The sequence below is a fragment of the Thermobia domestica genome, chromosome 11 (genome assembly GCF_964235325.1).
Source record: "Thermobia domestica chromosome 11, izTheDome1.hap1.1, whole genome shotgun sequence".
NCBI classification, from domain to species: Eukaryota; Metazoa; Arthropoda; class Insecta; order Zygentoma; family Lepismatidae; genus Thermobia; species Thermobia domestica.
In genome coordinates, this window is record NC_137464.1 from 88,571,044 (window position 1) to 88,583,079 (window position 12,036).

At 34.7% G+C, this 12,036-nt stretch overlaps 1 protein-coding gene across 6 annotated transcripts in view; it reads right to left on the minus strand.

Moving 5' to 3' along the window:
* Pkc98E (Protein kinase C) overlaps nt 1-12,036 on the minus strand; it is a 281,404-nt gene that overhangs the window by 128,039 nt on the left and 141,329 nt on the right. For all 6 annotated transcript variants that reach the window (XM_081730782.1, XM_081730780.1, XM_081730781.1 and 3 more), the window contains one exon: nt 983-1,154. In XM_081730782.1, coding sequence (XP_081586908.1) covers nt 983-1,154 — 172 coding nt within the window. The remainder of the gene's footprint in view (nt 1-982; nt 1,155-12,036) is intronic.

A 12,036-nucleotide genomic window follows, 5' to 3' on the forward strand; every position in this document is an offset into this window, starting at 1 on the left:
CAACCCTATCTTCGTTAGAACTCCCAACAACAATTCCCAATTCACGCGGTCAAAAGCCTTTTCTAGATCAATAAATATAACATACACCTCTTTCCCTTTTTCTATAAATCTTTCACCGATCGCCCTTAATAATCCAATTGCATCTCTTGTGCCCTTGTCTCTTCTGAACCCGAACTGCTCCTTCTCAACTTCTTTATTTGTTCTTTCATATAACCTTCTGTTTAGTATTCGGAGCAGAATTTTAGCTGCATGAGATATGAGACTAATAGTTCTATAATCCTAACATCTCTTTGGTTCGATTTCTTAGCTATCGGTATCATGATATATATTAAGAAAAACCATCGTTTCATTCCCACTATGTACTCATATCAAAAGTGGTATGATGTTAGTATGGTAGTGTTCAGTGCCAATGTTAGTATGGCACTGAACATGTTTCCTGTCCAACTAATTCTCCAGATTATGCCCCTCGGACTATTACGTGTTTCCAAAGCTGAAGGACTTTTTTTTTGGGGGGGGGGTGCTTTTCATTGGATACAAAGGTCATGGAATCTGTGCTTTTTAAACATGCAGATAGAAAATTTCTAATCCCAGTATTCAAATATTGTAGGAGCACTGGCTAAGTTTGTTGCAGCCAAGGGAAACTAAGTCAGTCAGTTTTCGTATTAATGCGGTTAAAACTATCTGAATATTGGATAACTAATAATCTTAGTGCATTCAACCTTCTGCAAAACGGTTTCATTTGATTTTCATTTAAGATACATTTCAGTGTTATCCGTTTTTCTATCAATTTGGTCACTGGGGTCAAAACTAGAAAGGTAAAATTACTTTGTTTTACAGAACAACGTATATCATTGACAAAAATAGGTGCTTCAAATTTGTATTTTTTTTTTTTTGTTTTGTTTGCATAGTTATCAGTTGGTTTTTATTAATATATCTCTCGTTACTTCATGAACGTAAACGCTGAAGCTGTAAGAGTACTTACCAAATAAAATCCCGGCAGTGTGAGCAGAAGGTGGGTTGTCGAAGAAAAGTAGCCATGAACTTGTGTCCGCTGACCTGGTGAACTCGACGGCGCATAGCACCTCGCCGCCTGTTGAAGCCTTGCCGCTCCTTGAACACACGCGGCTCCTTGCTGCTCGTGGTTTCCTGATGCTCTGCAATACGAAAGGTCCCAATTTAATGTATATACCAAACATATTTGCAAAAATATTTGTATTCATATAAAACAGGAAGAGATCATATCAGTATCTCTCGTTCTTTAGTTATGAATATGTAAGCAACTAAACTACCCGAAAAATATAAAGTTTACACCTCGATCAGAAATAAAATATGATATAGGCCTATTTGCTAAATGAAAGGAATATTTTTGTATATTTGACATCTCACTTTCTTTCGAAAACTTTCCTTACATCTGATTTAAAAAGTAACCATAATAAGTCTGCAGTTTAGGTCCCAGCACGTGAAAGACAACAATAAAACAGATTACGAACTCTGGAATGCGTGACCCGGTATTCGTGGTGCAAGTCAGACTTGTGATCTACCAGACCTGGTGATCCACACTGACCCGTAACGACAAAACCTCGTCACACATACAGTGAGTATTACTCTCTCTCTTATCAATAAATATATTATTTTCTTTCTCTCTTGAGTGCGTTCGTGTGTATCAAAGCATTGCGCTGAAAGGTAAGTAAAAGGCTTATCCGAGTTTAAACAAAAAATAAATGTTTTGTTTTTTTTGAAAGCCTATACAAATTTAATAGAGCGAGCTTGTAAAACCTGTGTGTAGAATATGAGAGATACCGCTAAGCCCGAGCAGTGTTTTGGTAAATCTTTTTATATGGTTTGTCATCAAAATCAATTCATTATTTTTCCCTATAAGAAGTCAAATAAACAAGAAATTATATTTGAAATAGATAAGAGATGATACTTTGATTAAGAAATGATACATAGATTTAGGAATACGTAAATATTTGCGCTGATCTTCCGGGTCTCTGGGCCTGAGAAGTGAGACCCAAACCCGAGTAACCCCAACAAAGGTTGTGACTCAAGTGACCTGTCCCATCACTGCTGAGAGGAAACTGTAGTTTCCAATGGTTGCTATTTCTATTATCTAGATCGCAGATGACCACCTCTCAAATCACAGGAAATCTCTAATATTTCAAGATGCTTAGTTAACACTGAAAATTTTGTGCTCCACTAATAATCAAACTCAGGATGAATATCCGTATCAGAAACGGAAGATGTAAATCAGTTTGGTACAATGGTTAAACCTAATAATTGTTTTTGAAGATGTGTTTATCATAATTAGTACAAAAATGACAGGCATTGTTTAAATTTAACTGTGCTTCGCAATCCAATCATCCCTCTTAAGGGGATGGCTACCGCGGTCCTGTTATTCAACTATCTTTGAGATAAGATAATACGATGAGGAAAAACCCGTTTAGCGAAGGTTGATCTCGCATGATGGCGTGCTCACTCGCCAACTGTACCTGTTTCACGTCCCGCTATTGTCTATGTAAATAGTAAGACCGTCCTTCATAAGCTCGGAGTTGCATAAAGACGTAAAGCAAAAATCAATCACCATCACTGTCATTTCATAAGTATTCTTCCATTGCTGTTGTGTTAATCGCCGGAAATAGCATTCGCTACGATCTTCAGTTTTTTTTTTTTTTTTTTTTTTTTTTTTTTTTTTTTTTTTTTGTCTTAATGTAGCAGTTACCAATTTTAATTATTACTAAGTATTCTGCCTGTTGGCAGGTCCTGGGACTAATGAGGGATTTTTTTCTTTCTTCTTAATTTTCAGTTTGAGCCTGGAAATGTTTCTTCCATGTTTCTCGATCTTCAACTTCCTCTTTTAACTTCCAATATTTTCTTCTATTTTTCAAATCATCGATCATTTGTGTTCTTCCTATTCCTCGCTTTCCTTCTATGGCGGTATGAAGAAAACGATTCCTTCAAGATGTGTCCAATCCAATTGGCCACCAATCTATGAAGGAAGGTGGCTAGAAGCGTCCTCTTCTCTCTTATACCATACAATAATTATAGCCTTTTCTCTGCTTTTCTTTTCTTTTCACACTGTACCTTCAATTGTGTAGATTAGAATACAATTTTTTCTCAAACAATATCATAAGTTCCCATTTCTTTTCTAATCGTCTCCAACATCATTATTTTTTTCCTTATTATTCGGGACGCCTGTTTATTAGAAGAGAGTGTTCTACATATAGTACCGTACAATACTACACATGACATATTTGACTAATCTTATTTTTACGTAATTCTTTATTCATCTATACAAAAATAAGCTTTTCTACTTCTTAAAGGCTTCTTTCACTATGTTACCATTGCCTTTTTACTTCTCATTTATATTTCTGATCTTCATTAACACCACCTAAATGCTCTATTGTCTCCATTCCAAATTTGCCAGCTGCAAGAGTTCCTTTTGTTCCAACCATCACTACTTTCATCTTTTATTTTCATCCTGCATTCTCAACAGCGTTTTTTTTAGACTTTTCTAACATCCAATTAATTTTCAATTCAGATTCTATCTTGAGAGATACATATACATAATTTGCACTATTTCTCGAATAAAGTTGGTGAAAACTAGGGATGGCCAAAATTTTCCGGTATCCGGATAATTTATTTTCTGGAATCGGAAATTTCACTTTTCGGAATTAGGAAAAACTCCGAATATTCGGAACAACATATTTCTCAATTTCACTTCCCTCCGTTATTTTCTCTCTTATGCATTGGATCATTTATTTCTTATGAACACATGAAGCAATGAATAAGAGTATTCAGTTCTTGAATTCTACCCCTTCTTCTCTAGCATTTCTACAAAACTTTCAGTAAATTCCATTTTTTAAAAAATAGAAGTTACCTAAATTTCAGAAAAGCAATACAAATTCTTCCTTTACTTATTTTCTAAAAACATTTCGCCAATTACTTGAGCTAAGCCATAGAATCTCCAGTACAATTTTTCTCCTGAATCCAAACTGATCGCATAGTACACATCATTTTCAAGGAGATATCTGTAATTAAATAAAACACTTTTTTTTTTTTTTTTTTTTTTGTCATTCGTGTACGTTCCAAACGCAATGACTGAGTTTATCATCATAGCTGTACTCTGATATATTATCATGATAATACTCTGATGATGATGATGATAGAGTGCAATTCTGATTATATACGCAATAAGTATATTCGAAACGTCAATTATAATAAATAAAACACGGGTGAAATCTCAAAAATTCAAGTTATTTAATTAAATGAATTCTATTCAATATTTAAGCCAGTACTTTGTTGTATGCAATATGAGACTAATAGTTCTGTAGCCCTTACACTTTTTCGGAGTCTATATTTTAGCCAATGGAATAATTACTATTCCTACGATTTTTTTTTGTAGGCTTTCCCCGTTATATGAAGTCAGAACATAAATTCATTTCTATTCTTAATTCAATTTGAAAATTGCCCATCTCGGTTATCTTACTATGAGCTACTTACATCTCATCCCTTACGAGAGGTGATTTTGAGTTTAACGTCCCTTTCAGCAGCGAAGCTATATCAGACAGGAAATACTGATGAACGTGGAATCCGAACCACATGAACTCTCGCCGAGAATCGAACCCGGGTCTCCCACGACAAAGGCGCGTACTCTAACCGCTTAGCCACGAAGGAGCTCATCTCATCCCTTAATATCGCCACATCTCTGACATTTTCAGTTATTTCGTTTTGTTTTGTTTTTTAATACTTAAAATTATACTGCTTATTGTTACTTTCATAAAATTCTTTAATATATTCTGCCTACTGACTTAAATTTCACTTTTCTCTTTGTACTTTTTCTATTCTATTTATTATTAATTTACTTTCGGTCTACTCTGTATGTGCGATTACGCTCCGATGCTGCTGATGACGGATAAACTGAAATAAAGAATATGAGAGATAATACCAGGGACGTAGCTAGGGAGGGGCACGGGGGGGCACCGACCCCCCAAATCTTGGTTTGGCCCCCTCAAATATTTATTTAAAATTATGTTACAAATTGTTTTTATCCGACAATAAATGAAAAAATTATCCATAGTAAACTGAAATTATTCATACTTCTAAGAAAAGGTTATTTTTAAAACCCATTTATAGGCTATTTCTTAAACATTAAGTGAACGGTAATGTGAGTTTAAGATCAGTAACTTTGGGGCTGGGAGTCGTCATTTTTAACATTGCTAGATTCTTCCAGCCCATAGTGATTCCAGCCTTATAGTTGCCTAGAGGTACCAAGGGCTAAAAATCTATACGAATGCACTTTTTATAACCGACTAACAAGTAAAGGGTCCAAATGGATGAGTTGAGATGCAGGATGAGACTTAGTGCACCTGATAGAGTATGTGAAAATATTTTTATGTGCAAAATTATAGTGGCTGAGCGCCATAAGGAACGGAGGGTGAGGGGGTCAAATTTGATGGGAGAAGGGTATGTTATGTTATAGAAATATATCAAATAAACTGTTGAATTGTAAAAATAGTGAAAGATAGACAATTCAAACAGTGGTACTTTCACATATTGAAAAGAGAAAAATGGGCAAAGTAGATCAGAAACCTCCGCCGCTATTTTGCAATCTGTCATTTTGAAATATGTGATATTTTTTGAAATGGAAAGGTACTCATGTGATATATCAATTAGGGCCAACATGTTTTTAAACATTCAATTATGAACTTTAGTGATCGTTATCTGTACTTATTTGGAAAATTTAGGACCATCTTTATAGCTATTTACGAAAATTTAGGAGAATGATGATAACATTGTGAATGCGTTCGTCAGAAAATTCTGCAAGGAAAATATATCTGTAATTGGTGGTATTCAAGCATGTCATCTTAAAACAAGACTGTTCTTGATGAAGGAGGCAATGGAAGAGTGTGCTACGCAATTCGAAATAGATTTTCCTGAATATGAATTCGTTATTGTAAAAATTACGTAGTATCTCTTATGGAGAAAGAAATTACAAATATCTCGGACTTGCGAGCTGTTCTGCCCAAGGCAAATTTCCCCCAAATTACGAATTTGCTGGAAATAGCCTTGACGCTACCTGTGTTATCAGCTTCTTGTGAGTGTTCTTTCAGCGTGCATAAAACTCTCAAATCCAGTGGCGTATTTACGATTTTGTTTCGGGGACTTTGCTAACTTTAGTCCTGGAAATATTAAAATTCTGCAAGATATGTCATTTACTTTAATATAGTAAATAAAATTTCGTGGGGAAGGCTTAAGCCCAGAGCCCCTAAATACGCCACTGATCAAATAATATCTTCGTTATAAGTCTGGTCAGGACAGAACATCAGCATTAGCCGCACTTGAAATAGAACAAGAGATAGCCTCTAAGCTTGAAGAAGATAAAATTATTGACATAGGCCTATTCAGAAAGTCGTCGCAGATGCGCTACAGTTTGTGTCCAGCAGGTAATTTGTAAATGCAATGCGGCACAACATTGTCAGGTGGATGCAAGAACAGCATAAAAAGTGGCGGTGTAACATTAGACAATTATTTTACCAATTACTATTGTATATGTACTTCGTTGATTAGATTTTTTATGCTTACGGACGTTCAAGTATTGTAGGCCTCTTTAATATTCATATGTTTGAGACGCACGGAAGACGTTAACGATTTTGTGAACAATAAAAATGTACTAATATATAAAGGAAGTCAAGAGCTTTAATAAATGCTAAAGTTTGTTAATGGTTATTAAATTTACATAATAGTCAGTTGAAATATTGAAGTTTATTAGTCTAGTATAGGCTATAGGTTTCTTTAACTATGTAGAATATTACATTTTAACGCAAAAATATGACGTGAGAGCCTGTGTATTCAGTTTAGAGAACCTCATGAAAATCATGTCACTTTTTTTTAGGGTAGTTACTGTATTACCTGTTACCTATTACTTGTTACTATATTATTTGTAACTATTTTTATCAAGCTACAAAGTATATAAAGCTACAAGGCAAAAATGTACAGTATATATAAATGTATCAAAAAGTAATTATATGAAGTATTGCGTTTTTTAATGTTCTAGTTGGATGTCCTTGCATAAGTAAACAACACTACTAATACATAGTTTTTAAATTATTGTTTCATTATCGCATTTCGTAGGAGAGGTTCACTTTTCTTTTCTAACCCCTAAAGAGTAGTTAAAGTTTAACTTCAAACAATTTACTGGTGAGTTCTCCATACGATGTTTTCGTGTTGATTATCCGTGGTTGCCGCGCCACCCGATTCAGCACACAATATAATACACACACACACACACACAACAACAACACAAATATATATATGGTTTATTTCATTTGCAAATGTGACCCCCCCAAACTCAGAACTCTGGCTACGTCCCTAGATAATACTAATGATTATTTTATGCGTTAGCCGCGTTTTCACTATATAGTGAAATATTAGAGAGTTATTAAGAATTGTAACGCGGTTTTCCCGTTACAAAAATGGTAAGTTACTACTTCTTATATAATTTAAACTTACTGCCTTACGTTAAAATAACTTAATAGATAAGATCACACATATTTTCATTGTAGAATGAAAACATGTTTACAATAATACCAATAAAATATTGGGTGGACTGAAGTGATAACTGTTTCAATAGGCATCATAACTACTTTCAAGTCTAGCTACTAAACACGTATTACTAAAAATTTATTTTTTAAACTGAGTTTAAGGGAGCTGTGTTATCTGTTGTTCATACAACTTCATATAACTCTCTTATCTTGAGATGGATAGATTTTATCAGCAATTTCATCAAGTATTATCGTTATATTGGTACAACCTTTAATCTTCTAACTTCTTTCGCAGGTCAACAAGAGCTTGAGAGTCCGTCGTAAACAATAATATTTTTGTTTCTGCAATATATATATATATATATATATATATATATATATATATATATATATATATATATATATATAAAGTACTGGGCAAAACGGCCAACTATATTACACCTCTCCAAATAGAACAGAATTATCTATAGAAACAATCGCCTATAGCTTTTCCTCTTAAAATTTCGCGTTTCATACACTGAGATTACTGATAAAAAAATAGTCTTTAATGCAGGGGCGTCATTTAGGGAGGGCAGGAGGGGGCAATTGCCCCCCCCCCAAGAGTTTGAGGAATGCATATACTTTAATCGATTGCCTACTAATAAACTAGTACAAAACGTGAAGTTCTTATGTCGGTGGTGCTCTTGCCTCCCCCAAGCAAAGTCTCAAATGACGCCCCTGCTTTAATGTAATGCCCCCATGGTTACGTCATTTAGGCTAAAGATGGATGGTTAATGAATTTAAGTGTTTATGAAATAAGTAATTGTTGGACTGAGCATGACAAAGAAAGCGAAGAAAGTCCGACAAAAATTAAAGTACATAATTTTGTCCACCAAATCTTACATAACCTGGGGCCGAACCAGGGACCCCTCGCACCAGAGGTGACCGCTCTATGACCAAGCCACGTCCCCCTTTATTGAACATGGTATCATCCAAATCATTACTGCTATTTTGTTTTTAAAACTGGCATGCACAATAAATATTGTTGGAATCACACATTGATTAGCACAACTCACAAGTCAATATCCTAGCGGCCATGATTCAAATTAATCTACTAACATACAAACAAAACTAACACAGTCCAGAAACAATACCTACGCGAAAACTATGTTCACTACGTCTCCTTTTTAGATGTAGAACTTCATATCTATTATATAATACGTGAAAGAGTACGCTCTAACCAACTGTTGCAGCATAGGAAAGAAAGAGTTCGACTGCTGAATCTAACTTCCATGGTTTAATTCTACCACGATTCTTTCTTTCGTGCATACTTTTGTTTCATATCGTAGTTATTACGGATTGTAGTATAGTTCTGACAATATTTTGTTAGGTGCTTTCATGGGCTGAGACAGCTCTTTCCCCACATCTTTCTTAATATATAAGACGCTGGCAGTCTATTGTTCACTAATCGAAGTTTAAAATTCAATTTATTCAGTAATGTGCAACAAGTTTACAACTTCTCTAGTGTTACTTTAGGATTATACATATAAAAATTTCATGCCTCCATAATACATAATAAACATTAATTTAAATACAATACATGTTATCCTTCATTCCTTTGACAATTGAAATGAAACCTGAATTTCACAATTAAGTTAGTTCATGATCGTCGTGCTTTTTACGTATCCTGTACTCATTAACAGGTACTTATCTCGAACTAACAGGTTCCAATCACACATCTTCAGCTAACCTTTTCGTCTTCACGTAGCAACTATCAAATTTAATATTCCATCAACTGTACTCTCGCCTTTCCCTATTTTTCTTTCTACTGTACCTTCTATTACGCCAGGACCTAGCTTCCTATTAATCCAAGTCCCACCTAATTCCTCTTTCATTTCAAAATTACATCTAGTATTTAACTTTCCTCCCTTGCTATTCCCAGGAACTGTTAATTGATTTTCTGCTCGTTCCAGATATATTTTTTTTTATTCTTCGCAAATTCACGCTTTGAAAGCCCATTTTTTGTCGCTTTTGAATGGTATTTATGTTTCTGTCGTGTAGATTAGTAAAATACTCCAAACGAAACATGTGATGAGATTTTTTTAACTTCTTTATTCCAAACCCCACTAAAAATATAGTTTTTTTCTGCCTAAATACTCTATTCGTAACTCCTATCTTGTTTCTCGAAATGTGAGCATGGAGATGAATACATAAAATTAATCGGGTGGAACGAATAGCAATAAGGAAGTGCTGTCGAACGTGGGAGAGATGAGAGGTAATAATCAAAGAGAAAGAGAAACTAGTATGGACAGTACTTCGAAGAAAAACTATATTCTGAAGACTGTGATAGGAGGTATGGGAGAAGATAAAAGAGAGGGTGGAATAAAGATAATTGATGGGCGAAATAAAATAGACCAGTTTAACAGCAAAATAAAGCTTTAGCGGAGGACCTTACTATATGGAAGCTTTAAATTTGCGTCTAAAGTAATAGTAGAACACCTCTGATGATGTACTCAGGGGTGTAGCCAAGGGGGGCCCATCGGGGCCGGGCCCCCCAAATGGTTTCCTGCCCCCCCCAAATGACCAGCTTTTAAAACACCATAGTAAAATTATCTCGCTTCATTCATTTAAAAGTAACAAATTTTATTCACAATTAATAATTTATGGTAAAATAGTAAGGAGAAATATTGTTTTTTTCCATACCGATCGAAAAATAGTATAGTATCTCTTCCTTATACCGATCGAAAAATAGGATACTTTTTTTGTGACAGCAGATTACACAATTTACTGTGATTTATATGCTTTAACAAGTATATTTTTATATACTTTAACAAGTGTTTTAAAAGACATAGGGGATAGAAAATTTGGTGAGAAACAATGCTTTTATTCAATTTGGATTTCATTCGCGCTCTCCTTTATTTCCACTCAGTGTAATAATTTTTTTTTTTTTTTTTGTCACGAATAATAAATATTTTTGTCAGGAAACCGTAAAGAAATTAAGTGAAATTTCAAAGAAAATCGATCTTGTGTAGATAGGTTCTGTATACAAGGTCTTAAATTTAAATATAAAGGTAACCAAGAAAAGTTTTGTTGCTTTTTCACCCACCACCTTCGAACATTGATATGTCACCTAACCTGGAAGATCAAAAATAGTCCCCATCAGCATCGACGACCTTCTGAAAACATTCTGGAACGCCATGGAATCCATCGCGGTAGAACTTGGTGGGCCGCAGGGTTTGCCCAAGTGGGCCCAGCCCGAAAAAAACCCACCTGGGTTTTTGAGCTTTTTGTTAATATATTATTGATACAACCTTCAACACAAGACCTTTATAAAGCTCTGAATGCACTGAATGAATAATAATAATAATAATAAAAAAAAAACCTTATCGTAGCTTGAGATAATTAAGTAACAAATTAATGTATGGATTATGCTTATAGCCTATTTGAAGGGAAAAAATGCAATTTTATACTTTAGAAAATACTTCCCGTGGATAGTGTGCTCGCCAACTTGGCGACGCCGAGGGACAAGACGTTGTCTCTCATACGTTTGACGCGTTTAAAGCCATAGACGCCGGTACTACCAGTAAACATGTAGTGCAATAGTAAAACTATTAGTATTATTTCTTACCTTTGATTCTTCACAAGTATTCTTCAGTAAAATTTAGTTTTCCAACAACAACAGTTTAGTGCAGTTATTTGTAGGTACTCTTTAAATAAGCATTCTGTAGAATCAACATCAACAAATGCGTAAAAATTCGTCAGATTTAAAAAACTCGATGCTCAGAGTTCAGAACTACGTACCGCTTACTATTTCAAGTGCTGAATTCGAACTTTCGTACTAGTAGAAGTTTCGATGTACAGTAAAGGGAGCTGTATTTTCGAGGGAGTAAAGAAACGTCCCGAAAGAAGTTCTCGGGAAATTCCCCCAATTGAACGCACAAAGCATCGGAACTGAATACTTCAACAATAAAACTATTTATTTTATGCTGGAAGATATTTAATTTCATTTAAGACATTCTGAAACATCCTAACTATATATAAAACTACATGAGCTGACATGAATTATTGAGCACTTCCTGTAGGGCTACAATGATTAAGTTTGGCATGATGGTAGCGGGACTAACCGACAGAAAAATTGCCAAAAGTGAATATTTTTAATTTTTAGGGGGTCTAAAGATTGCATGAAGAATTTCCCTATGTTATTTAAATGGGCCTTTTGTGGACATAATCTCACGTTTTAGGTACTTAGAATTGGAATAAAAACTTGAAATTCGGTATGGTTGTATGTTTTCGTTAGCGTTAGGAAGTGAATCATCAGGAATAAAAATTTCCGACCGTAGAGTAGTTTTATGGGGAACTGAAAAACCTTTCCCATGTCATTTATATGAGACGTCTTCTACACCCCAAAATGTTTAGGCACTTACGGTAGGATTAGAAAGATGAAATTTTGGCATTACTGTAGTCTTCCAGGACTAACCGACAGGCAAATAGCCAAAAGCGAATATTTTAAATATTT